The sequence below is a fragment of the Aquila chrysaetos genome, chromosome 20, assembly GCF_900496995.4.
Source record: "Aquila chrysaetos chrysaetos chromosome 20, bAquChr1.4, whole genome shotgun sequence".
NCBI classification, from domain to species: Eukaryota; Metazoa; Chordata; class Aves; order Accipitriformes; family Accipitridae; genus Aquila; species Aquila chrysaetos.
Window position 1 is genome coordinate 16,037,490 of NC_044023.1, and position 25,835 is coordinate 16,063,324.

The 25,835-nt window shown below is 41.6% G+C and overlaps 1 protein-coding gene across 2 annotated transcripts in view; it reads left to right on the forward strand.

Moving 5' to 3' along the window:
* The window catches only part of PTPRG (protein tyrosine phosphatase receptor type G), a 413,686-nt gene that overhangs the window by 358,791 nt on the left and 29,060 nt on the right, over positions 1 to 25,835 (forward strand). For both annotated transcript variants that reach the window (XM_030043864.2, XM_030043866.2), the window contains one exon: positions 14,563 to 14,654. In XM_030043864.2, coding sequence (XP_029899724.1) covers positions 14,563 to 14,654 — 92 coding nt within the window. The remainder of the gene's footprint in view (positions 1 to 14,562; positions 14,655 to 25,835) is intronic.

Here is a 25,835-nt window from a genome sequence, read left to right on the forward strand (position 1 = left end):
ACTCTGAACATGCTTTGTGCTATTGAGGGGTGTATGCGCCTTATAGTTATCAACAAAAATTCCTTATTAGAGAAAAATCTAATAATAATTAATAATTAAGTAACACCATTTGCATGCACAAATCGCCATAGTTTGACTTGAGTGATATTTAATACTGAATCTATCTAGGCAAACAATTGTATCTCTGTGGAGACCAGTCCTAAAGAATAAAAAAGTTGAAAAATTTTTAAAGTAATTTGAGCAAAGAAAATATTGTCTTTTATACTGAGACTGTGGAAATAAAGTTTCTGCTTTCAAAAGGAAAATACAGTAATTAGGAAATTTGCAAATGGAAATTAGCCTGTGTTGGTCCTTGTCTTTATTTATGTCATTAAATGGAGTCTTTAATTAGCATATATATTATTCATGTTTCAATATAATCCATTTTATAAGTCCAAATTCAAATATAAAAATCAAAATGGGCTTGATGCACCCTATTGTTCACATGCAAAGCAGCTAACATAGATGTAAAGATATGAGGTGAATTGAAACATTCATATTTCATAAGGATTCAGTCTGCATTTTCTGAAATTATGGCTTGAACTCTTATTTTTAACTTTTTCTCATTTGCATACATATTAGTCCCTGTTTAAATTATGTGTTAATTCTATTCATTAGGCTTCAGTGAATGCTTCTAACTCTCCTGATAATCAAGCATAGGTCCCTGGAAAGCAAATTATGGACTTTCATGTTGCAAACCCCCTTGTAAACGTGACATCACTACGAAGCCAGCTCATGTGGAGCACTTGGCTGCAGTCAGGAGGGCAGAACCCTTTTACTTATGCTTACGGTAATGATTGTCATCTGTGAATAAGGACCTGGCACCAGGTCCCTGATGTCTCTTCAGAAATGATTGGGCACTTCACAACCGCACCACCCTCTTGATGGTAAAAATGCCAGTTCAGCTCTTTCGGGGAGAAAGAGTAACTTGACCCGTGTCCTCACACAAAAAGCTTCAAGAAAATGGGCGATCAAGAATCTTCTGTTCCACATAATGTGGTGGGGGAGACGAGAATTTGGGGACCTGCAAGGGCTCTGCAGCATTCTGGAGTGTATTTGGCTGTCACAGCAGGAGCCTGCAGGCTTGGCTTTGCTGCTGTCCAAAATGCATTTGTGCTTCAAAACCTCCAAAGCGGTGGTTCTGAAAGTAAAAGCACAAAGGTGACAACAGTGCAGTAGGAGTCCTTTCTCTGGGTCTCTGAGCCAGATCCTGTAGCAAATGTGGGAACAATCTGCAGGAGGAAAAGGGGCAACGAAATAGTATTGGAGTTAGGTGTCTGCCATTGCATATTGATTTGCCAGGCTGTGACAATTCATCTTTTTAATTCTAGGTATAAAAGCATTGTTATCCCAGTGGTAAACCCGAGGTGATAATTTCGCAAGGTTTTATGTTGATGGGGTGAGCCCTGAGTAGTGCCACACAGGGAGTTGCCATGTGTGCTCTGATTAATAAAAAAACTGATGGGAAGAAGAAAGATTCTTCTGCCATCACTGTGAGGAAACGCTTGACATCTTTAAAGGCCCATAAGTTTAGTTTCCATCTGTTTTTTCCAGAGTCTGGGCCTTTTCAAAAGCAGTGCTGATGTGCTTTAGGGAATTAATTTAGCTTTTCGTGGTAGCAGAAGGTTAGAGTTCAACATCACTGTTTTTGTTATCCATAGAGCTACATGGAACAAGTTCCCTGTTGTACAGTTTAAAGGAATAGGTGAAGACTACTAAAAAGAGACCTGTTGTCCCTGCAGCTTAGTTTTATTTGAGATGCACAGAATAAGAGAGCAGAAGAGAAGAAATCACAGTATTTTATACACATTCTCAGCAGCTGCTTCATCTCGCCATGTCTGAATGTGTAATCTCACTCTCAGGAGCGTGCTGCATGAGAAGCAGCTGGGCGCTTCTGAACATGCAAGAAATGCTCCCATTTCACTAGCATTTGTGATAATCCGAGCTGCAGGTAGGCCTACAGGGAAAAGAAAAGTCTGCGTTTTGTTGAGTCTCTGAGATTTTGGTGGGTTGTGATGTTGTCTATAGGATTTGAGCTTGCACTTGGCTGTCCTCTCTTTCCTTAGTAATGCTTCCTTGTACTGAAGGTGTGCAAGAGAATCCCTGAGCTTTATACCAGCTTTTTTGAAACACTTAAACAGTCTGCAGCCCTTTCCTCCTTCACTCCTTGGATGGCGGGTGTAAGGTCCTGTTGACTTCCACGCTGCCAAGCCAGGACAGGCTGTGCGAATTCCCTGTGTGCTGAGCACAAAAAGGGATGCTGAAGAAAAAGGGCTTTAAACCAACCCTAGCCCAGGGTTTAAGGTTATCCACAGGGGTTTTGTTGGTTGGTTGGTTGGGTTTTTTTAAGCCTGGAAATTAGACAGCTCAGCTCATGGGGGAATAAGGCAGCGGATAAGCATTCCCCTTCCATGCCTCCTTCCAGCATCTCTTCTCCTCGGTGCGCCAGACAGCAACTCCCCACCCCAGAGAGAGATGCGTTGGCAACCTTGCTCCTCATTTTTTTCTGGTGACTGGATTAACTTTAACATTGTCATTGCTCTCTGCCAAGCATATTTTATTTACTCAGCTTTCTGCGAAGGAGTTAAATTCATATGGGTTGGATGTTTTCTGTTACAGCTCATGTTCTTTTTTGACCTTCTTGGCTTCACATATTTTCCCCTTTTAAAGTTACTAGCTGTATCTGAGATCTTAACATCAGTGGGCCACTTTGTGGAAATAAATATTAATGAGATGGCTGCTGATAGCATCATATGGGTAGAAACAAATGCTTTTATAATAAATGGAATTTAATATTAATTGAGTGGTTTGGAGTTAAAGCAGGATATAAAGTGACAAGCTCATGGCACAGCAAACTGCCCTTTGCAGGAATCCAATTAGAAGAGTGCGCAGCAAATTCTAAGCAAACTTGCTATAATCACACGGGGGCAATACAAGAGCGGAGCATAATTTGGAGCCTGGGACCTGTCCCCTTGAATGTCTCATAATTTCCATGAATCAACATTTAGTTACTATGTGGTGCCAAGTTTGCATTCTTCAGCTCTTTCCTGGCAATGCTGTATCCCATTGCTCTAGTCAAACCGGAGGGAGACAGTATGTTTTGCAATAAAAGGGCACATCAATTAAATGCACTGTGTTCTGCTACGCGTCTGTCGCAGAAAAGTGACTCATTTGTTAGCCTGCTGAAATTACTTTGCATTGAAAATCTTGTGCTGATGTTACAGGGTTTTACCTGATCACTTGAAGCTGTTACCTTTGCCATTTCCTCAATGAGAATGATCAAGAGTTGTTCCCTTTCCAAATGCAGTGTTTGTTCATGACTTGGAAAAATAGATGATTTGCTGAGGTGTGTTGTAGATAAATAGTTAAATAGTTAATAGTATAGTTAATAATAGTTAAATAGTTAATAGATAAATAGTTAAATAGATAAATAGTTAAATGCTGCCTGGAGTAACCAAGTGCAATTATTAAAGATGTATCTCATGTCCTAAAGAGTGATATAAAGTGTTCATTGGGTTTGAATTGTTCAAAAATAGTTTCTCTAAATATTATGTATCATTTTCATCTGGCGGGTGGAGTTGCAGAAGCTCCTATAGTGAGAGTTTGTCGCATTTCAGACAACCTGGGTGTTGTGTGAAATTGGCTTAGAAAGCCTCTAAAAGGAGGGTGCAGGATGTAAAGTGAGGGTGTAGGAGTGATAAAGACCTAAGCATAGCATCTGGGAAGTTGGGGCAGTGATTCGAGGCTGATGGAGAAGCATGTGGGAAAAAAAAACAACAAGGAGCAAGTCAATTTATCCATTCTGTCAAAATGGCTACGATCAGCCAGGAGGCAAATGAATAAACGGATCAACAAGTATTTCACACTTGTGTGTTCTCGACAGGAAATCACAGATCTGAAACCAAATGTCTGAGACAAAACTACCAGAAATAGTGGCAAAATACTCTGCTGTTTAGTCTGCATTTTAAACATTTTTAGCTCACAAAACTCCTTGAATTAAAATACTGGAATAAAACAGGAACTTGTTACTACAGTTCCCAGTTACGAGCAGCAATGAAAATAGTTGGAGGGGGTCTAACAGCAGGACCTCGGGCCCCACTGGAATCTCCCTTTGCCTGCATACCCGAACGCGTCTTGTTGGCCATGGTGATTGCAGCTGTCTTTTCCGCTCCCAAGCTTACCGTCTAATTGCTGCACTAATGGCAGCAAAAGCACCACCAAAGTTCGCATCAGAACGTGGAAATGAAATGCATGAATACAGTAGGTAGAAAATGAATCTGAATTGCTAGAGGTGTCAGGACTGAACAATTCACCTAGGAGCGGACATCTACATTCCTCAAGGACAGCAAGTCTGCCTGTGCAGCCATGTCACTTCATGAGCTTCCAGAAAAGGAAATACTGAGCCAAGAGCTTGTGTTTAATTTACGTGTCTGCTTCTGAGCAAGTGCCTGATGGATCCAGGCATGTTTCTTCATACATTAAGAAGCGTTCATATGTTTTTGCTAAGATGCAAACTACAATTCTTGTGGGCTTTTTTCTTCTTTTCCCCAGTCCCACATTTATCAACACTGAAAGGTTGTAAAGAGCTTAATGAAAGGTAGATTAAGGCTTTGGAAATAATGCAAATAAGGAGCACGGCCTATAAATAGAAAATATATTAAACTGTATCTGGTGTTAAGGGATCTAATAATTAGCATAGGTTGACTGAATTTCTCCTGTTTCACTTATCTGCAATGAACTTTTATCTTGAATCAAAATGTTCTCCTCCTGTGATTAGTTTTGTTATTAGCTGTTTCTACACGCTGATTAAGACAATGGGAAAGCAATAGTTTACTTGCCCGAGTGTATACTTACTGAAGAAGAGTTTGTCATGAGGATGAAAGCAGTTTCTAGTTTTCAGAATAATTTTGACTGATTTCTTAAAGGCAAAGTCTCTTCTACATCTGTTACTTTATGACTTTTCAATTCTTGACTCTTCTATATAATTTGGGGCCTGCTAATAAACTTGGTAATTTTTTCTGATGTGCCTCATATTTCGAGTCCTTTTTGTGTAATAAATATGTATTTCCGTAACACTAAAATTCAAGGAGCTTTGAATGGGTTATAGGCCTGAAACTTCAAATATGTCCTTTTCTTAATAAATATTTTGAAAAGGGAACTCTTCCTCACTTCATTTCAAGCACTTTCAGGATCATCCTTCTAGTCTCCTCTGCCTCATGGTGTAGTGGATTCTACCTCTGTTACTTGCTTATAGTATTTCTAGAATTTTTCTTATGGCTTATTTGGTCTGTGGAGATGGTAATTTAAAACATACATTGTTTTTATTTTCTGTGCTTCTTTATTATGCCTTAGTATGCTTAATACTGCTTACTACTTTCTGGTATTAAATAGATTTTTCTTAGAGTATTAATTATTTGGGATTTGTTTGATATTATTGCCATTGTTGATGCTATTTATTTTTTAGAAACATTCTCACAGAAAATATGTTTAATGCAAATGCTACTGGAATGATCCTGCTGACGTGGAGACTTTTTATTCCGATGTATTAATTGATGTGGGTCTGTTGTGTTAAGCAAAGGAAGCCCAGTGGATATGTTCACACTACATTGATTGTCCGATTTAACCAGAACACCGCTTCAGCGAATACAACTTGCTTCTCTGTGGTATAGCTCTATTAATGCAGAGCTATGCCCAAGGTACTTAGCCCAGCAGATAAGGAGTATTGGTGCACGCAGAGCTCACACTAACATGCCTGCATCTCTCCTGGCATCTGAGATGGGTCACTGGGGTCTGACTCGGGTATTTTTACAGAGCTAGTTAGAGATGTATTCAGCATACTACAGCAGAATACACAACAGGGTATTTCTCAGTGGTTGGTTCAGTGGATGGTAGTTTATTGTCTCTGATATTTGTGTTTCCTTGTCACATTTGTTAACCTTTGAATGCAAGAAACTCATTAAAGCAATTCCTCAGACACACATACTCCAGGCTTCCCCAGAGCTCTCGAGTCACTACCAGATTAGTATCAGCGACAGCAAGAAGCGAATCTCCAAATGGGTTGATTGATAGCGAGATTAATGATCCTCAAGACTTCTGTCCAGGTTAATTATTTGGCTGCTTACAAATCTTTGCTTTCAGGGAGATGGGTGGGGAAGGAGGACCAGCTGGCTGCCACCCGGTCTGTCTGTATTAGCGTGATGAGGTGATGTACGTAGCCCTGTCAGAGCACTAGCATTAAGTAGTGTATTTTCAGTGTTCTCATTATCTGCCAGGTACGAACTAATTTGATTCTCTGCTCTTGGTGCCAGCTGCTCTTTTCTTTTCCTTTGTGCTGTGCTTCCAAAGGTAGCTTTTTGTGCCATTACTAATTGTGTTCTAAACAGAGTTAACAGAGAGACCATAAAAAATTGTAAGTAGCTATTTCTTTTTGAAATGGCCAGTGAAAAAAGCCTACCCTCCAAATACACAGTGATGGAAAGAGAAGGGAAATAATCACACTTCTAATATTTTATCCTGCCCCCAAATAAGCCAAACATGAAATATGTCCTGCAGAGTTGGGAAATCTTCCTAGTTCTCCTGTGCAACTTTAGTCCAGGTGCATGTGGACATGTCTGTTGAGAAAGAGGGAGCTTCCCATTGAGTATTTAATTATATTTAACAAACTGATATTTCTGCCTGAAGATGGGCAGGGCTATCAAAACAGAGGAAAAAAAATGTGCCTAAACTTTTAGCACATTTTTATGCTATGCTTAGGTCCCAGGCCATGGCTTGGGATACCTAAAATAATTCTCAATTGAATGTCCTGAGGTCCCATTCAGAGGAAGGAAAGAATATTTTTGCACGGGAAAGAGCAGGGCTCTTCCATTTTGAGAGTAATTAAGTGGGAGTAATTAGGGACATTTAGGTGAATGTTCCAAAGACAGACCCAGTTTCTGCTGTCCTTTCTTAGGTGGGATCATCTCTGTATTGGTTTTCTTATAACACGGTTTCAATCCACATTAATTACACTTTGCGTTTAAAAATACCGGTGTTTTAACCTCCCAGCGTGCCACCCTGTTTTTATTCTTTCCTTTCCTGATATTCATCCCAAAGGGAATTCATGTCCTGAAATGATAATATCAAGTATGCCCAATTTTGAGTTCTTAGAGGTGCTACTAAAAGCTCCTCTCTAGTAAGAGGCAATCTTCATTGATTGCTGCAGTTCTTGTGATTACAGAACAACTCTTCACTTGGTTAAATTTAGCTTCCTTCTGTGAGAAAGTTTTAGGCTCCTTTTTAATATTACATGATGTTTAGGGCATTGGAAGTACACATTTTATAGGAACTGCCTAAGGTATTATTTGATTGGAAAAGGCATGTCTTTGTTTTCCTCTGTGATTTTCTAGTCTTTGTTATGAATGTTTCATTAAATAAATAGTTGGCTCAGGGAGAGGAAAATGAATATGTCAGGCTTCCCTTTGGTTTTTAAAACCGTGCCTAATTTTTAAACCATTTTAAGATACCACCTATAGGTTTCTTTACCCCATTTTTGCCTGAAGACATTAAAGTTTTGAGTGGTAATGCATATAACCAGGGAGCTTGTTCTCTTGCAGTAGAAAATACTGATGAGTAAACCCATTCAGTCATCTGTAAAATTGCTGAGTATATCCAACACAGCTGTTGTGAGTATTGATTAAAGCAGGAGGGGAAGGTCTGATGCTGCTAGCCCTGTCAGAGGTCACCAGGAGAGTAATTAGCTACCAAGTGTTACAGGGCCAAGTGTCATCACAAATAAGGTTTCACCATTGCCTTCCCTGTTCTCCAGGGACACCAGGAAGAGGGGACAAGGAAGCGTGGAAAATGTTTGTGCTGAGTTAAACTAAGATTTATCCACTTACAATTTGCAATTAAAGAGCTTTCGAAGTGCATTTCTGCACTGGCCACCTGGGCACTTTCTGGTCGCACAGCTGATGAAGGGGGGAGGCCTTGAAAGCAGCTCATCTTGGTGTGTGTTGTCATTTCTTAACTGTTTAGTTATTTGAATACCCTTCTAAAAACTATTATTTCTTGTATAATACCGTATGTGATGTAAATGGGTGTCTAGTCTCTGGTGCAGAATAGGATCTCAGAGGATCGGGAGAAGAGGATTTTTAATTTTGTGGAGAGCTGTGTAGTCAGCTGGCAAATTTAGGCCATAAATATTAAATTAGCTGTCTTTCTGTGTCTTCTGAAATCCCTAGTCTTATTTGCAGATTAGTTTTTCAGATGGACAATTTTACTAGTGCTGTGTTCTTCACCACAAATACTGTCTCAAAGTTTTGTCCACCTTCTTTTTTTTCCATCTGTCTTTTCCCAGTCTTTTTCCTGTCTTTACTTCTCTTTGATAGTGCAGAATGTGTGGTTGTAGATATGTGTGGTTGGACTGGTGATTAGCGTTTGGATCTTTTTAGCTTTTGCGGGACTGTGTGGGTGTGCAACAACTTGCTGATAAGAAAAAACATTTCTCCTTGCCCAGAGGAAGCCCCCTGAAAGGGACAGTCTACTTTTCACCATTCTGTCTAGGAAAGGATGCCAAGGACTTGGTACGTGGATAGGTTTCAGAAGTTCACAGCGTGCCATCTAGACCTCTCCAGTTATCATATCTGTGCAATGCTTAACACTGCTCAAGAAGATTACAGGCAGAAATTGCTTTGTGGGGAGAAGGCAAATCATCTTCGGGAGGGTTATGCAGGAGAATCAGCATTATTGTAGGGAAATTTTCCTCCTTTTCCAGCTTTCCTTTATTCTCTTGGTTTTTATGCATTCCTGCTTTGTATATCCTCCCATAGCTCAAGTACGGTCAGGCATCACTGCCTTACCACTCCAGTATAGCATAGGTTCTTTTATAACTTAGCTTTTGAATTCTGATCATTAAGTGTTAAGACTTGGGAAGGAAAATAATTGTAGAAAATTGGGGCAATAAAAGCCATTTTCTGGCCAAAAAAGAGTAAATGCAGATGGCCCTCTGATACAATGAACGTAATATCACTGCTCCATGCTGGTCACTTATTCATATTCATAAGATCAGCTTTTTTCATGTGGTTTCTCTTCCCTTTTTCTTCTTAACGCTTGAGTCAGTTTTATTGCTCATAAAAATCAGTGACTGATGACCCCAGCTAGAGCAGTGCAGACTGCAGACAGCTGTTGTCCAGGCTCCCATCCACTGCTCTGCTGGTGACATGGTCGTGATTTGCAGCGCTTCTGTTGTTCCGTAGTCTGTGGCTCTTTTCTGAGGAGTCATTGCCAATTCTGACAGTGACAAATGCTTGCCAAGGAATAGTGAAGCTAGTTTAAAGTGCAGAGCCATGTGTTACTAGTACACTTGACTGCATACATACTCTGGTTTTGGTGCCAGCAGAGACCAATCTTAATTGTGTCTCCTGGAAAACATGCAAAACAGTTCAACAAGAATCTGAAGCATCTTTTCTTCTATTGAAAGTGAGAATGAATGTGCAGAGGTAGTGAAAGGGATCGTTTCCTGTCTTTGGATCCTTGTTTGGGAGTTACTTGCAGACCCCCCCACCCGTGATGGAGGAGCATGGTGAATGAATGCCTGTATCCAGGTTGCATTTGATAAAGACTAAGCCATGTCCTGCGCAGCCTGGTTTAGAGTTTAGAGGTCCGTTACAGCTCCCGATTTGACTCCTGTTTGATCTTGCCTGTTCTGTCCACCAGCTAAGGGCTGTGTGTGAAAGTAGGGTGGCTGCAGGGACTATTGGCCTCTTCCTTAATAAATGTACATTCCGCAGAGCTCCTGTCTGTAGGAGGCTGTTTCTGGAGGAAGGGTACCCAGAGGACAAGGCTTGCTCTGCTCTGACAGTAGTGAATAGGCCTCCAGGACCCTTTCAAGCCATCTGCCCCCAAATTAGTCATGCTTTAGGAGGTAATGACCCAAGAAGAGAGCAGTTGCAAGAAACCGGGAGCCTAATGCTCCTAGATGCTATTACAGAAATAAAGTAGTATAAATCTGGCTAGCCTTGGAGAGGGAATACACACTGCTCCGGCCAACAGAAATGCCTGGAAGAAGGAGTAGATCCCTGGTGAACAAGGGAGCAATGAATGTGCCAGTCGCTTCAGCATGTGAGGCAGGACACGGCTCTTGCGTGTCCCCAGAAAGCGAAGCATTCCCCTTTGATTTTTCCTGTGTTCAGCCACTGTCCTGGTAGTTTCAGCCAGCAGCTGTGAAGGCAATCACTTGCCCCTCCGCAATAAACCATTGCTCCTTCTCTCCCTGCCTCAGCTGCTCCGGAGAAGCACAGATCCCTCGCCTGTCATCACCGATCAGGGGATGCTGCCCACGCTAGACAGAGTACAGAGGAGTAAAGGCCAAACGCTGCCCTCGGAGCTATTCCCAGCACTCCCATTGACTGCAGTGCGCACTGTGTGTTTGTATTGGAGGCAGGATTAACTAAACACTAAGGCGCTATCTTCTACGTGAAAATAAAATGCACCCATGCTTTCAAGCCATTATGTGATCTGGTTCTTCCTCTTGCTTTTAGATGAGTATAAAGGAGAAGCTGCTTGAGGTTTATTAACTAATAACCAAGGAAACCTGGTTTGAGTGTCAAAATCTCACAAGGCATCTCTTCTTCTGCAGAAGCTAATCTGGTATTTTGCTCAGCAGAGACGGAACAAGCATTTAACCCAGCTAATCAGGACCATCTCTTGGCATATTTTTATCCTTTCAGCTTGATAATAAGGTGCTGCTGCTCTGGACTTTGCATCCTGTTAGTTTGCTTTAATAACTCACTGCCAGTATCTCTGTAAAAAGATTCTGGGCAGGGGGATGGCTCTCCCTCACATCATCTTTGCATTCCAGACCCTGCCTCTGCTCCTTCTCCAGGGAGATGCTAATCTCGCAGTGTTTTACTTTCTGCATTTTGGTTCATATGTGACAACTGCGTGTCTGATCACCACAATCTCGCACAGTTATTGTACCCCAGGGAAAAGGAGCCAAAAAAACATATGGGGCTAGAGAAAACGGTGTGCTTCACTGCACACAGACGTATTTCAGAGACAGCAGACTCTTTAGTGTTTTGTAGAAAAGATGTGGGCTCTCTGAAATCTTCTGGAAGTAAAATCAAGGCTGTGATTTGCTTTTCCTCGGCCAGTGCTGCAGAAATGCAAGAATTATTCTAAAATTAGTGTTTCGGTTGTTAAGATTTTAATAACCATTTATGCCATTGACAAATGCCAATTGCTCATTCACTAAGGACTGCCTCTGTCAGAAAAAAAAAAAATCTGGTTTTTTTCTGCTGACGGTGTTGGTTTCCTGAGCAAATGGGCATACAGGTGCAAACACCTGCACATGTATACACACTGGGGTTAAAAGTTACAGGCTGAAGTGCTCATGTGAAAACAGTTGTAGACTTGCACCTTGTCTAGCCCTGCATCCGCTCCCACCTCTCTCCATGGCTGCTTCTCCAGTGACTTGAAACAAGCAATTTTCTGCTCTCATCCTTTTTCTTTATCCAGCCCTCCCCATACATGCACACAGATTTACTGCAGCCTCTTGTAGCCTTAGCAACTGCTGCCACTTCAGGTTTGTATACTGAGGGAAAGGTAGGGAAAATGCCAAGGGATAGAAAGGAGCATCCTAAACTGGGGGAGAAGGCGGATGCTAAATTGTCTGAAATGCCTCTCAGTAGCCTTGATCCCAGCTATCAGTATTTATTACTACAAACTAGACACAAGTTTGCAAAAGGCTCTTCTTGGGCCCAGCCGTTCCCTCACTCAGTCAGTCCGAGGCTGAAAAATGGACATTATCCAAACTGGGGGCCTGGAGGCATCTGCCTGGTGCCCTGAGATGCGTGCTCTCTCCTGGAGCTGCCCAGGGAAGAGATGCAAGAGTAGGAAACAGACCCGGTAAGCAGAACTTGCTGGAAAATTCATCCAGCTACTTTGTGAAACCCATCATAAACGGTCTTTCAAAGATCAATCCACTTTATCCTGCTCTCAAGTTCGAGCCTGCGTAGTCCCATCAGTGCTGCCTTATGCTGTCACGGGGAGCCCCTGAGACATGGAGGGAGTCATCAGGACAGGGATGCGATGGCCTCTGCACAGCAAGCTCAGCTGTGGAGGCTAAACTTGGAATATTTATAGCAATTATGAGCAAGTGAAAAAAAAGACTCCGAGAGGCATGTCTTCACCTAACGTGCCACTATCCAGTATTGTAATGAACATGCTGCGTTATGGATGTGTATACACGAGACAAGAGTGTATTTAGTGCGATGTTTGTGACTTGAGAAAAACTTTAGTCAAATTCCGTGGTGACTGCCTTTCGGAACAGCTACAGAAAGTCTTCCAGGAATAAAATACGGAATTGTTAGTGACACTAATGATTGTAGCAAACTTTACTATGTGAAATACTCATTTAATACATTGTTATTCCAACATTGTGCTCAGCAGAGATATGCTGGACTCGGATATTCAGCTATCACCGTCGTGGGCCTTACAATATTGCATATGTGATTATCCAACACAATTGCATGTTTTGAGACTATTAAGAAAAAACTGTCTTATGGCTGCATAAAAAAGCACAATGTCAGCCTATCAGAGCCTCTCAGAGTATAAAATAACAAATTAACAAAAAATAATGCTTTTCTTCAGTATTGTCAGCTTAAAAAAATCCTGTAAATCCCTGCATAAAGGTCTGGGTTTTTTATCAAACACCTTCTTACGGCCTTCATTACCAGGAGGAGCCGTTCAAGGATTTTTGTAGTATTGACTCAAGGGAAAGAGCCCCAAATACATCAAAATCAGGAACATTTTGCCTGTTTCATATTCATAGTTTCTTCTTTATGTGTGACTGATTTATTCTGCTGCGTGCCCCCAGGGTGTGCATTGTCCAAAATAAAGGCTGCCAAAAAAAAATGAGAACAGGGAGTAAGTAGGGTGGGGGGAGTTCAACCGATGTTTTTAAATGCTGTGAGACTATTGCACATCTTGCATCCTCATGTGTGAATTCACCTTATGGTGTTTCTTAACAAAAGCATACCCACTAAATAAGTAACTTCAGCACAATGCAAGACATCGTGCCTGAAAATAGAAAGCTGCTCCGAGACAATTACTCCATGCTGTGAAATCCGCTCTCTCCTGCTTCTGTATTGTCTTAAGTTGTACTTGTGCTGCCATAGCATGTGCTTGCATTATAAAGCACTGTGACTGTGCAGTAAAAAGTACAAGTGCACAGAAAGCAAGCACCCATGATTATTTTAGGTTCTAGTTTTGCCTAAGAGAGCAGTTTGATTTTCAGTGACTTTTTTGCTCTCTGGCACATACGGATGTTGGAAACAAAGGGAGCACAAATTACTTTGACAAAGTCAGCGAAGCCGGCTCTGCAGAGCGGGCTCTCTTTGGAGAGCACGATGCCCGAATTACAGAGAAGCAGACTGCAAGGCAGAAACTTAAAAGCCACTACGTGCAAATACGTTTCAGCAAGGGAAGCGGCAGCTTGACAGAAGGCACACCTCACAAGGCCGCCTGCAAACTTTGCCCAGGTGTTGAGGAGCAGTTCATTAAGGGCTGCAATGAGAGGGATCTTTCTGCAGTGGGAAGCTATTGTTAAGCGCCCCGACAGATGAGAGCAGACCCTTCTCCTGCCACAATAGCTGCTCACACCAAGCAAGACTCATTAAATATTCAGTTCCAGCCTCAAGCAGCTCATTAAGTCAGCAATGAGCAGTGACGCTGGTGTTGGAAAACCCTGCCTCAGTTAACATCACCATGCAGAGTCTCCTCGGATCTCTTGATGTTATTCTGCTCAGTACCTTTTCTGTGATGACCAGCTTGTGCTCTCTGCTTTGCATTAAATACAGGTAAAAAAGAGTCAGGTGGATTTAAGTTCTCCTATTCTTTATAGGCCTTTTCAGAGATGAGTCCTGGAGCCCAAGCTACGTGGCTATTGCATTTTTCTGTAGCAGGAGGAGGATGGGATGAGGGTTATATGGCTTTAGTGTTAAAAAACAAGCAAACAAAACCACGTAACGTTTAAAGGATAACTGTCATAGCAGAACATCATGACGTGCAGCAGTTACAGATGCTGTATTACTGTCTATCAGCTGTTACACAGCAGAAACTTTTACCGTAAATGTATTTCCCCTAGAAATGCTAGTGTCTTAGGTGGATTTTGGCTTGAACTGTATTCTGAATATGTTTCTTGTGTGCAGAGTTTCTTTCTGAATGATGTATTTGAAACCTGTTTTGCAACCACTAACTTTTGTGAGTATAATTTTGTATTCAGTTGTACTTAGCAATAATATACAGAGGCGTTTATGATGGGTGGATGTCAGATGTCAATGAACTAGAGCACACCAGAATCCAGAATTAGGATTGTAATGGTAGAAAATGCAAATATGTTTTCATGCAGTGATGTTTTAAAACTGTAACAGCTGAAAGTATGGACCAGAAATGGAGAAGCAGAACATGTGCAAAAGTTTTCAGCTGTTTTTCAGAGGGCAGCTTTTCACACCCTGCATCAATATTTTTTTCTTTTTCCTTTAACAGAAAGTGTTTTCAGACTGCCCATTTCTATGTGGAGGACAGCAGTTCCCCCCGTGTGGTCCCCAATGAAAGTATTCCCATTATACCTATTCCAGGTAAGACGGGCTTAATCTCCTATGTTTGTGCTACTTGGAGTCTGTTTTAATTACATAAAGAAGAGGAGGTTATGCTTGTGATAAATCATGGTTTTTTGGTAGAAATTTGTTCTATTAGTGCTGCTTCATTTAATTTAAGGTGCTTTGCAATGGGGCTCTGAGTGCCAATGCTGTCTTTTTCCATAGGCACAGCTCCCACATTGTTTTAATAGAAATTTCAGAACAACCTTTGTAAAATGTCAAAAACACGAGCAACACTTCTTAAAAACTCTTAAGGCATTGCATCCGGGGTGAAACCAGCTGCTCCATCAGGGCAGGTTGTGGACGAGGGATGTGCAGCTCCACTGCTCTCTCGAGACCGGGGAACTTGCCCCCCGCTTTCAGCGTGTGCAGAGGTGGTGTCTGCTGGGTCTCAAGGCGGAAAGCAAGACACGGGGATAAGCAAACAATCTCAAGTAAAGTCCAAAGCCATCTGTTAATTTGGTATTAATCAAGTTACCAAAGGTCAAATTCTCCTCTCAGCTATACTGAGAGTGAAGCTGGAAGCAGAGTTTAGTGCTATTCTCTCTTCATGAGGCATTTCCCCTGGGAATTACGAAGTGCAGGATCCAGCTCCCTTTAAGCCGTGATGACAGAGAGCAGCTTGGTGTTACGGTGGCCTTTGCAGCTGCTGCCTTGTTTGATGTTGGTCAGTGTCACAGGCAGAATTAAGATACCCAAAGTGTTGTATTGCCCTCAGTCTGTCAAATGCTTGCACATGTTGCTTCAAGGTGTTCTAAGTTTCCTTGTCGTATTCTGTAATTTGTGTCATTGGTCTAGGATTCAATCTGCAGCTAATTAGGTTCATTTTGCCAAAACACATTCAAAGCTGTTTCTGAGACAGTGAAGAAACATGCTTTCTTGAAAAGTGAAAGAATCCAGTTATATTTTCCTTGATTTTATTCAGTAGACATGTGTGACTTCTTTCTAGAAAGACTCTTTCAAAGTACCCATGGGAACTAATATGAAAGGTTAGCTATTACATTCCTACAGAAAACATTAGGCAGTTAGCCTTGCAGTCTGATGCTGTGCCACTGAAAAGAAAAGAAAACATGCTATCATTTCCTCTCCTTTCTGTGGCAGACTAAGATGCATGTCCTGGCCACCTCACTTCCTTAGCAAGGAGCCATCCTTCCTCTCCTTCTCCTTTAGGGTAACAGGAGATGGGAGGTTTTCGTCTTAGACCCCCTGCGATGAGTTTTCACAAAAGAACCTAAATAGTGGAGAACTCTGTTCTTCCTACTCTAAAACCAGGAGGAGCACTTCCCTGTTGGGGCTGGTTTTGGCAGTCAGTTCAGTGGTCCCACCATGCCTGCTCTCGTGTGATACCTCCTTAGAGCTTGTGAGGAAGGGGAGGGTGGGCTAACCTGGACTCTGTGCAGAGCAGTGTCAAAACCTGGGAGATTATGAGCACAACGCAGTGGGAGAAGAGAAATTCTTCCCTCAGAGAGAAGTCTCTGTCCAACGTGTAGGGTTTTTTACTGTAATTGAGACAAATTTTTCTTTAAGAAACCAGCAGAAAGCTCCATCCTTTCATGCTGCGATCTGTGTTGTCGAGACGGTGGTTCTTCCCTGTTTCAAGGGTATGTTTTGATGGTCAGTCCATTAGAGATTGGCTGGCATTCATATAAATTGTAATATAGGCTGAAGAAGTTCCATTAAAACTGTGCAGGTGGCAGGCACCATGAGGCCAGCACACGCACTAATGCTTGTCCAGCAGCCATTCTAGCACGTAACAACAAGTGACTGAGAACAGGAGAACATTGCCTTTTGGGGACATCTTCCCATGACTAGAGCAGCCAGGTTGTTGGACCACAGCAGCTTTGGGACTGACACGATGCTACCATCGCTGCAGCGCACACTGTGGTCTGCTCAGGCTCGGTAATGCTAAGAAAGAGCTGCTGACCCCTGATAATGGGCACTGCAGATTAAGGCACCTGCTGAGCAAGTGCTGCAAGACACCTCGAGAAGCCTTGTAGTTAAAAATCTGCAAGACTGCTGATGAGCTCTAAGGCATGTGAAGAACTGGGCCTTAGACAGAGGTTTAGTCTAGTTGGATGCACAGGTGAATCCAGCCCTTGAATTCCCAATCTAATTACAAGCTTTTTGTGGATATAGTGGACATTCAGACACCTGCATACAGACATCCAAATGGAGGTGCCTTAATCTGAAGCTAAATCATACCTGGAAGGTCTTAAGAGAGAACGAACTGATGAACCTGAAGATCTTGGCACTGACAATAAAACTATTCAGGCCACCAAAAGCCAAATCACCCTCTGGAAGTGCCTCTCTGTATATGTTTATTGCCTATTACCTCTACAGGGAGTCTGTAATGAGGCTCAAAGTTAATAGAGATAAATTCCAGCTTTGTTGGCTTTTTCCAATGGTGGGAGATACTGCCTGGAAAGATCTTGAAGCTCTCCTAAACATTTTCCTTCTTTGGAGATGTAGAAGAGGCCTGTTTTCCCCCATATACCTGTTGCTAAATGACAGTCTTCTCTGCCGTCAGCTGCTGCTCCCACATAGGCAGCCCACTGAAATGCCTTAAAAACATTAAATGATAAAATTCTCTTTTGAACTGACTGCAACTGATGAAATTATAAGCCTCTGAACTTTTCCTCTGGAAGCTGCCAGAGGGTGTGAGAAAGTCTTACTTGCCATGTTGATCCTAGAAGCAAAATATAAGCGGCATTTTCACAAAAGCAAGTTTTTCGAAGTAGCCTTGTTAGGTTGTGAAACCCTATCCTTACGAAAGAAATTTGAATAGATCCCTGTGGGACCATGTATCTACCTCCTGCAATTCAGTGGACCAACTTCTACTCTCAGTTATGAGCAAGCAGCCACACTGATGGCAATTTAGAGCAGTGTGTCTAAAGACATGTAGTAGATTTGCCCCTCTACAGCATGCCGGGAGCTGCCGGTGGAAGGAAGCTGAGCGGGTTTGGGTTGCCTGGTCCTGGCCCAGGTGTGGGGTGGCTCTGCCAGGTGTCTGGGAGCTGGCACAGCAATGTCCTGACGCAGCTGGAGAGGTTTCAGAAGCGGTGCTGGTGTCTCTGCATGCCACTGCTCTGCTCCGTGACGTGTCAGCATGCTCAGAGGTAGCTTTTGTGTTTATTTCTGTGCCACATTCTGCTCTTGTTTAGGCAAACGCTCTGTTTTCTCAGGTCTATGAACTCTAAAATCAATCTGCCAGCTACCTGCAATAGGCACACAGTACAACTTTTCAGGTCCAACATCTAAAAAAATCTTCTTGTAAGGGAATGATTTTACCCATTTTCTATTTCACTTCCCATGGCGTATGTGCTTAATTATTGTGCATGAAGCCACATCACCCATAGGCGTGTGCTTATCTGTGCAAATTTGCTCTGAGACCCAAATCATTATCATTATTCATAATTATCTGCACTGCTTGATCTAGAGAAACACAGGACAAAGGAGATATCATTAACTGAGTCACCCACTGGATATTACAACTGAGGTATAAATCTAAACTCACATAAGCCTTGCGCCTGACAGTAATGCATCTGTAATCAACGACAGATTTCTGAAGTTCCCCTGCCATTCAGCCCAACAAAATTATTTCTCCATATCTTGTCTCTTTGCTTCCACACTCAGTTAATTTTCGCCACATCCATATCATCTTTGCCTGGATCTCTTCACTATAACATTTGGTCTTGGCAAGATCTCTTTCTCAGCGAACCAGCTCCTGTTTCTTGTTGGTTTGGGTTTTTTTCCATAGCTGGGTCAGTATCTGGTTAAAATGTTTCTGGACTTGATCCTTTTTGGTAGGGTTGGATAAGTAAGAATAAAAGCAGCATCATAGCTGCAGACCTGCAGCTGTGTTTTGCAGCACTGCAAAACAAAATGCATCCCTTAACAGTTTTCCTTTCTTCTTATCACAAGACATGCACCACAACAGCAGTGCAGAAGTGCACCTCTGTGCAACTTAGATGATACCAAATAGCGGAACTAGCACAAATTCCACTTCTACACTCCTCCTCCTATCCTTTGTTTCAGAGCTTTCCTGCTCTTGGGTGGTGCATTGTTCTGGAGCTTGCTGGGGCTTTACTGGTTCCTTGCCCAGCCGATGGTCACAACAGATGCTGTGGCACTTCTGTCAGCAGGACTTGGTGTGAGATCAGTACAGAGATAGTTGAGGCTTGACCCTATGGCAAAACTCAAAGCTCTGCATAGTCTTGACCACAGTCCGGGGAAACACGGCTCATAAAGAACACAATGGCTGGACAATACAGATGATTCATTTAGCATATTATTCCAGATGTCTTTCACCATTTTTAGTATAAGTAAAATGTCTCAGATGTGATGCCAGTTATTTCAGCTGTCTCTAGGCTGCAAGGCTCAGGAGCACTTCCCAGTGCTTGGATCGAGGTACACACAGTTTTAGGTGTAAAGGGCAGTAAATTTTTTTTTTTAACTAGTATTGGAGTTTATGAATACTGTATTTAAAATAACCAGTGGCAGAACCTGATGGAGAAACACTCTCATGGTTCTTCAAGAATGAGTCAGTGTGGGTGCATGAGCCCAGGAAATAGTGGAGTAGCCAAGTACGTTGCGGTGAAAAGGTATCTTGACCACCTCATGCAGTCATGCAAGGGTGTGGAGGCCAGTGCAGCCATGACCCCCCTTCATTTCCCTCTGTCTTCTCATGGTTACAAGAAGGACTCCCATCAAGGGTCCATCTTATTAACTCTTAGCTTCTGTTAAATCGCTGCATAATTTTGAAACCTTCTTCCTTATTCCTTCAACAACCATGGTTGCCTTCAACCTTTCCTGACAAACATCAGTGCTTAGACTTGGTGTGGTTTTCAGTTTCTGCACTTCTGGTATCTTCTGCTAGCATCCACCCTGTGACAAACTGTTTCTATTAAGAGACTGTACCAAGACGTATCTCATTTGACAAGGAAACTGCAGGTTCCCAACAGAGGCTTGGTATCTTACTTCTGCTAAGATGTAGCTGTCTCGGGTTGCATCCCAAGAGCTAAAGAGCAGAGCACCAGGACACGTCTGTGGCCATTACAGTGACAGTGTACTGAGCGCACAGTGATCCTCTGTGCTAGAGACTGGCAAAGTGCAAGGAAAAGCGCTAACTGCAGCTGAGGACTTATTTCTCAAGGGCACGAAGCTCTTCACTGAGCACAGAGGTAGTGCTCTTCAGCTGTTTAAGACTTTATTTCTGCTTTCTGCTCCCTGCGGATTTATGTTCCAGCACCATATTGTGAATTGTACCTATCTTCAGCTTCAATTAAATTCATGAATGCAATATTGCAAACACAGCCGTCCTTTGAAGCCAAGAAAACATCAAGGTATTTTAGGGAACATCCACCTTCCTTTTTCTCTGCTACAAACTGCTGCTCCTGCAGCATACTGAAGAATTTATGGTATGGTATCTAATCATGGTACTTCTAATGGAGGCTTCAGGAGTTGGCTAAATCACCCAAAATCATGTTTTTGTGGTGGCCATGTGAAATGCGGATAGACCCTTTTCTGAGAGCCGTCACACTGGGCTGCAGAGCTCTGGAGTTGAACCTCCATGTGCTTAAATGTAAGGCATGTATGTAATTGATGGCACGACTGGGACCTGAGGATGGAAATGTGTGAGATTAAAATTGTATTCCTTAGCAGGCAATACCAAATAAGATCATGTTTAATGTCTGTGCTAAGGGAAAATTCACATTATTTCATTCTCTTGGACTGAAATTGGTTTTTTGCTTAAAGGGAAGAAGTGTATTGCTATTACATTTATAATTAATGATAACCTAATCTAAGATTTGTACAAGCAGATTTAAACTGAGCTCTTATTTTGACACATATAAAATTTTATCATTAACATCTTTATATTCCTGACTGACACATGGCTAATAGCATTGTAGTAGATTAAATCTTGAAGCAAGAGAGATGAATGTAGCTACAATATTACACAGGTGATTCTTCATATTCTACTTTTTCATGTGTCTCCCCTTTATCAGAAACCTGCCCTTGTGTTCATTTGACTTGATTATAACAAATAGATAGCAATTATCTTGCTGGAAGGACTTCTGTGTTTTTCTTTCAACATGTCTGCCTATCCAGGACTTTCAAATGTATTCATAGTGTTCTCCATGCCTTTTCACTTTGAAAGGCATTTTTATTAAAAACAGTACTTGATAAACACATGATTACAAAAATGTGAGCATTAATGAGGAATAGTGTCCCCAATAATCAACTCTTAGTAATTTATTATTTAACTTACTTTAATTTATAATTTGTCTTAATTACTGAGGTCAGTGACTTCAGGAGGATGCCAGCCTTAAAGAGCTTCAGCAGGTAGTTTGATCTCCTAGAATGAAACCTACTGTATTGCCTTTTTTAGTGCTTATGCAGATATGATCTCCACAGAAAACAGACACCTTCTCAATACTAAGGGTTTTTTAATGACTGTTTTATCGTAAATTAATTGATACTCATGTTATACAAATAAAACTGTTCTTATATTTCTGGCCATTTTTTATACAGCAAACAATGTGATCAGTCAGAAAAATTAATTATTCCAAATTAAACACAGTGGCTTCAGTTGTGTTCTTATTTTAAATAGTTAAGCAAGGAAAGCCAATATACTGCAGAATTAAAGGCTCCAACTATATAAATGTGTATAATTCAAATGCATTAAGTCTAAAATGGTTTGAAGAAAGCTGGGCGCCACCCATTTGTACGTGTGGAATTAGTCGTGGAGTCCAGTATTTGCGGGAGTTAGGGCAGGCTGTGGAGTTGCCTGCTCAAACATTTCAAATTCAGTCAGTGCCAAAATTTGAGCTGCATGTGAAGTTTCTGACCCCTGTAAATGTGTCCACTTCAGAGTATACATTCAATCTGTAGGTTCAGAGATTTTTGTCTAAGCTTGTCTGCAGAGGTGAACACTTGACTTTAGTGGAGTTGATAGGAGTTTTTCAGTAACCTCTACTGGACCAGTATTTTACCCAAGGGTATGCCATTAATCCTTGCAATATTCTTTATGATCAGCCACTTTTTGAGAGACAGACCAAATACAGAGGTACTTGGGCTTTGCATCCCCATTTAGTTCTGTGTGTTGTGTGCACTTTCATATTGCGTGGTACAGCTGCATATATCCTACTTAAATCTGAGCTACGAGTGCCCCATTGCTGGTTGAGGAAATTAATCTGTTGGAATGCACTCCACGTGGTTACTTGGTTACAGTGCTGCATGTGAAGGCAAGCTTTTGCTATAGCTCTGCAGCCTTCAGCCTGATACGTATTGTAGCTTATGGAGGGGCTGTTAGACTCTGTTTTAAGTAATATGCATCCCAAATATTGATGCTAGGTATTCCAGCTGCTTGCGGAGTTTTTCCATTCCTCTTTGTAAAAAAATAAAAATCCATGAACCCCACTGAATGTGGTTAACAATAAAATAAATATAAATAAAAAAAAAAATCCTGGGATTGCATTCAATGTTCTCTCCAACAGTGGAGAATAAGAGGGTGGAAGATGAATCGACATCCCAGGCTCGAGTGCTGCTGGGAACAGAAAGGTGCTTGTTTGCTATGGATATGGGACATCATTTGTCAGATAAGTTATTTTTCGGTGAGTTAAGAGCTCAAATCCGGTCCTACTATAAGCTTACTGGTAGATACTGCTTTCCAATCGGGAAAACTTTTTTGCAGAAGGTGAGACCTGTGAGGATACGCTATTGAGAGTGGACTCTCCAGGATTAATGTCATTAACAATGTCACTGGTTTCATGATTGTCATAAGCCAGGTTAGGTTTGTGCTACCTTCAGAAGGGGCAGTTTCCCTGTCACTTCACTGTTCCTCATGGTAATGAGTAGGGTCAACCTGTCTACCCCACTGACAACTAATCCTTCGTCCCCTTCCCTGCAAATCAATTAATCCTTTCTGACATTCATCAGCCTGATCAGCAGCCTGATTCAGTTCACCGCTCAGCCCTGCGGGCAGGGAGAAGGGAGTGGGAGAATCCCCCCGTCCTTTGGCTGAAGCCAGCTGTGAAGAGCACGCTGAGAATTGATGGAGGTGCTCCTGAGATGCAAGGGATGGCACAGGGTTGCTGAGCAGTGCAGTAAGTGGCTGCTGTCGGAGCAGATGGGCCAAGCCACGTGACAGCTATGGCACATGAATCCAGGTGGCTTTGCAAATGAGAGACTGAAGTGCAGTGACTAACAAACAAATGGAATAAGCTTTCACATTAAAAGTAAGGCATAAGGTACATGGAGTATATTGGATTTAATAGACTGGGTAAGGTAATAGCTGAAAAACAGAAAGCATTTACAAACACAATGAAAGACATGGAAGAATTGTCTTACCAAGACTTCTTCATGTGTGTCAAACGTCTGGTCTTCAGAAACACCACAACTTCAAAATAGACAAAGATAATATGAGGAAGCACTTTGATTTTGACCTTCTGGATTAATTCCTGACCCAAACCCATCTATTCCAATCCAATGCCCCTAAACTATCCAGTGAGCTTTCAGGCTATAAATGAATCAAAATGAATCTGAGATCTTATTATGTGGAAATGCTGTCTCTGATATGATATCCCATTTTTCTTTTGAAATTGGCCCCTATTGCTTTAACATTACAAAGGCAGGTTATTAAGTGGGAGATAGAGGAAAATCCTTCTGGGTAGGATTGCTAATTGTCCAAACTTTAAAGGTAACCCTGTTCGAACTTCATTGCTTCTATACATTTCAGGCTTCTTTTGAAGGTGGCTGTCTTCTGAAGGAATGTATCGAGTATGCTGCATTGTCAATTGCCATTTCTTAAAAAATGAGGTGCAAGTAAAGGTTTTCCTCTACAATCTTTTTTTTTAAGCAAACATGACTTTAATCTTGGCATTCTCCCTTTGTGGCAGGAAATGAGCTCCACTGTGCTCCCTTTCGGTTTTGTGGTTTTGATACTCCTCTCAGGCACTTGTCTTGGACCAGCAAGTGAAGATGGGAACTCCACCAAAGTGTTAAATATCTAGCATAATGATTAAACATATCCCCTACCTGTCAGCTTCAGTAGTGTCTGATTATAAAGAATATTATTGTAAATTATATTATTAATAATAATGAATATATATACAATTATTTTAAGGTTCTGGAGACTTTTGCCCCTGTCCATCTAAGATTACTTCTTTCTCTGCATAACACAAAGGGTTAGTATGTTAGTATGGTGCCAGATTCAGCTCATATTTTGTAGAGAAGTAAATCCAGCATCACTTTATTGACACTGATAAAACAGATGGCAAAACCAAGCTAGACAGAACTGTAATTATATCTGTGATATTAGAGGTGAAGGTACGTTATTAAAACATTTCCCTCTTCTCTTTGAATAATGTGTAGGTCTTGCAAAATGTAAGCATCATACTGACAATATCAAATGTTGCTCTAGCTTTTGGATGGGAAAAAGTATATGGTGCAAAAGGGAATATGTGCAGAAGAACTATGAGAGCTCCTAATTAGCCATTATAGGATTCCATTAATCTCTTCAATCGACTAAAAGAATTATAGTCATTGAAGTCTATTTGTCTTAAGATGGAAAGAAGGCTTAACCAAAGCCTTTGGACTGACGATAGTGCGAGGAAAAGCGTTTTCTGTGCACCTAGCTACATCTTTTGGTTTTCTTCGAGAAGGTCACAGCCATCTTCAGATAACGTCAGAGCAGATATCATTCAAGAGTGCTGAGTATATTAGTACATATTTTACCGGAGGTCTGACAAGCCGCCCGTGGCTAAGCACGCATATACCCCAGCTAAAGTAATTTGTGTTCCTGGGTGGGAGTTTGGAGTTGGAGGTCACGAACAGAAAAATACAGGCCCAAATCACTTTCACACTTTTCTGTTTCATTGGTTAGTGTAATAGCCTATATCTTATGCACAGCTGCTTCCTTGTGGCTATCAGCAGAGGGCAAGGTGGGCGTACGGGGGGAAGCAGCCGCGTCCTGCCCAGCTGCGGGCTGCCTGTCCCCGCTGGGCTGCCCGTGTCCCTCGAGGGGTGGCCTCTGCCTGGCTTCTGCGCAGAAGCCGCCAGGTCTTGCGCGGTCGGCAGGACCGTGTTATCCCAGCAGGTTGAAAGCTGGAAATCATAAGCGGTTTTTTGAGTTTCTAACGTTTGTGGTTGTGATTTTAATCTTCCTAATAGGAAACAATTACATTTGCTCCAAGAAGGTCTTCCTGAGTTTATGGGCAGCTTCAGCAGCATAAGCTCCCTTTCACCCAGTAAGCTCATACGTCAACAGTATTTCCTATTTAATTTATTTAATGTTTAATTGTTGCCCATGTTATCAAATAGGATAAGAAACTGTGTTGGGTTAAGGCTTCTGGAGGGAATCGGAAGTGAAAATGCAGAAGAGGAGAAAGGGAGGAGAAACAATAAAGGACAGTGAACAACAGAGAGGTGAATTAGCAGTGGCTATAAAGGTGGAGACATACTGCCACCGTGCAGTGATGATGATAAAAAGAAAACTAACCATATTTTGCCATGGATCTCTGGTGCAGACCCATCCTTGAAATTGGTGGGAATTCAATGGACCAGAGAGCACGTTATCTCTAATGTATTTTTTGGCTCACAGATCGCAATTAAAATTAAATTCTGCCTTCTGCAAAATTAAATTGGACACACTGGTCTGCTGCAATGAATCCTTGATCTCGGTTGGTCTCAGTTGAGCTAGACTACTCAAGAAAAAAACAAATGATAACTATGGAACTTTCCTTGTAAGAGTATATGAAATTGCTATCATAGCACAAGTTATTTTCAAGGAAATCTAGGATGTATGGGTTACTTTTCAGGAGAGGATAGATTGTTTTACAGGCTTTTGCTATTGACTGCTGTTCCTATAGATCATTCCATTCAAGTGTCTTGACTGCAAAAATATTAATACAAATGTTGTTATGAGATGATGATGTTCTCAATATTACATAGAATAAATGTTATCACTTAAATATTTTTGAAGTGCCAGCTTTTCTGCATGCTGCAGCTTTTTGCTAAGCTGAGCATACACTTGTCAAACGTTTTGAATTCTGTATTATTCAGTAAATGAGCATGTGGTTAATTGAAGTAGCATTACTATACTGGGAGGTGATCAGATTGCAAACGTATCTTTAACAATTGGCTCTTGTAAATAAAATAGAA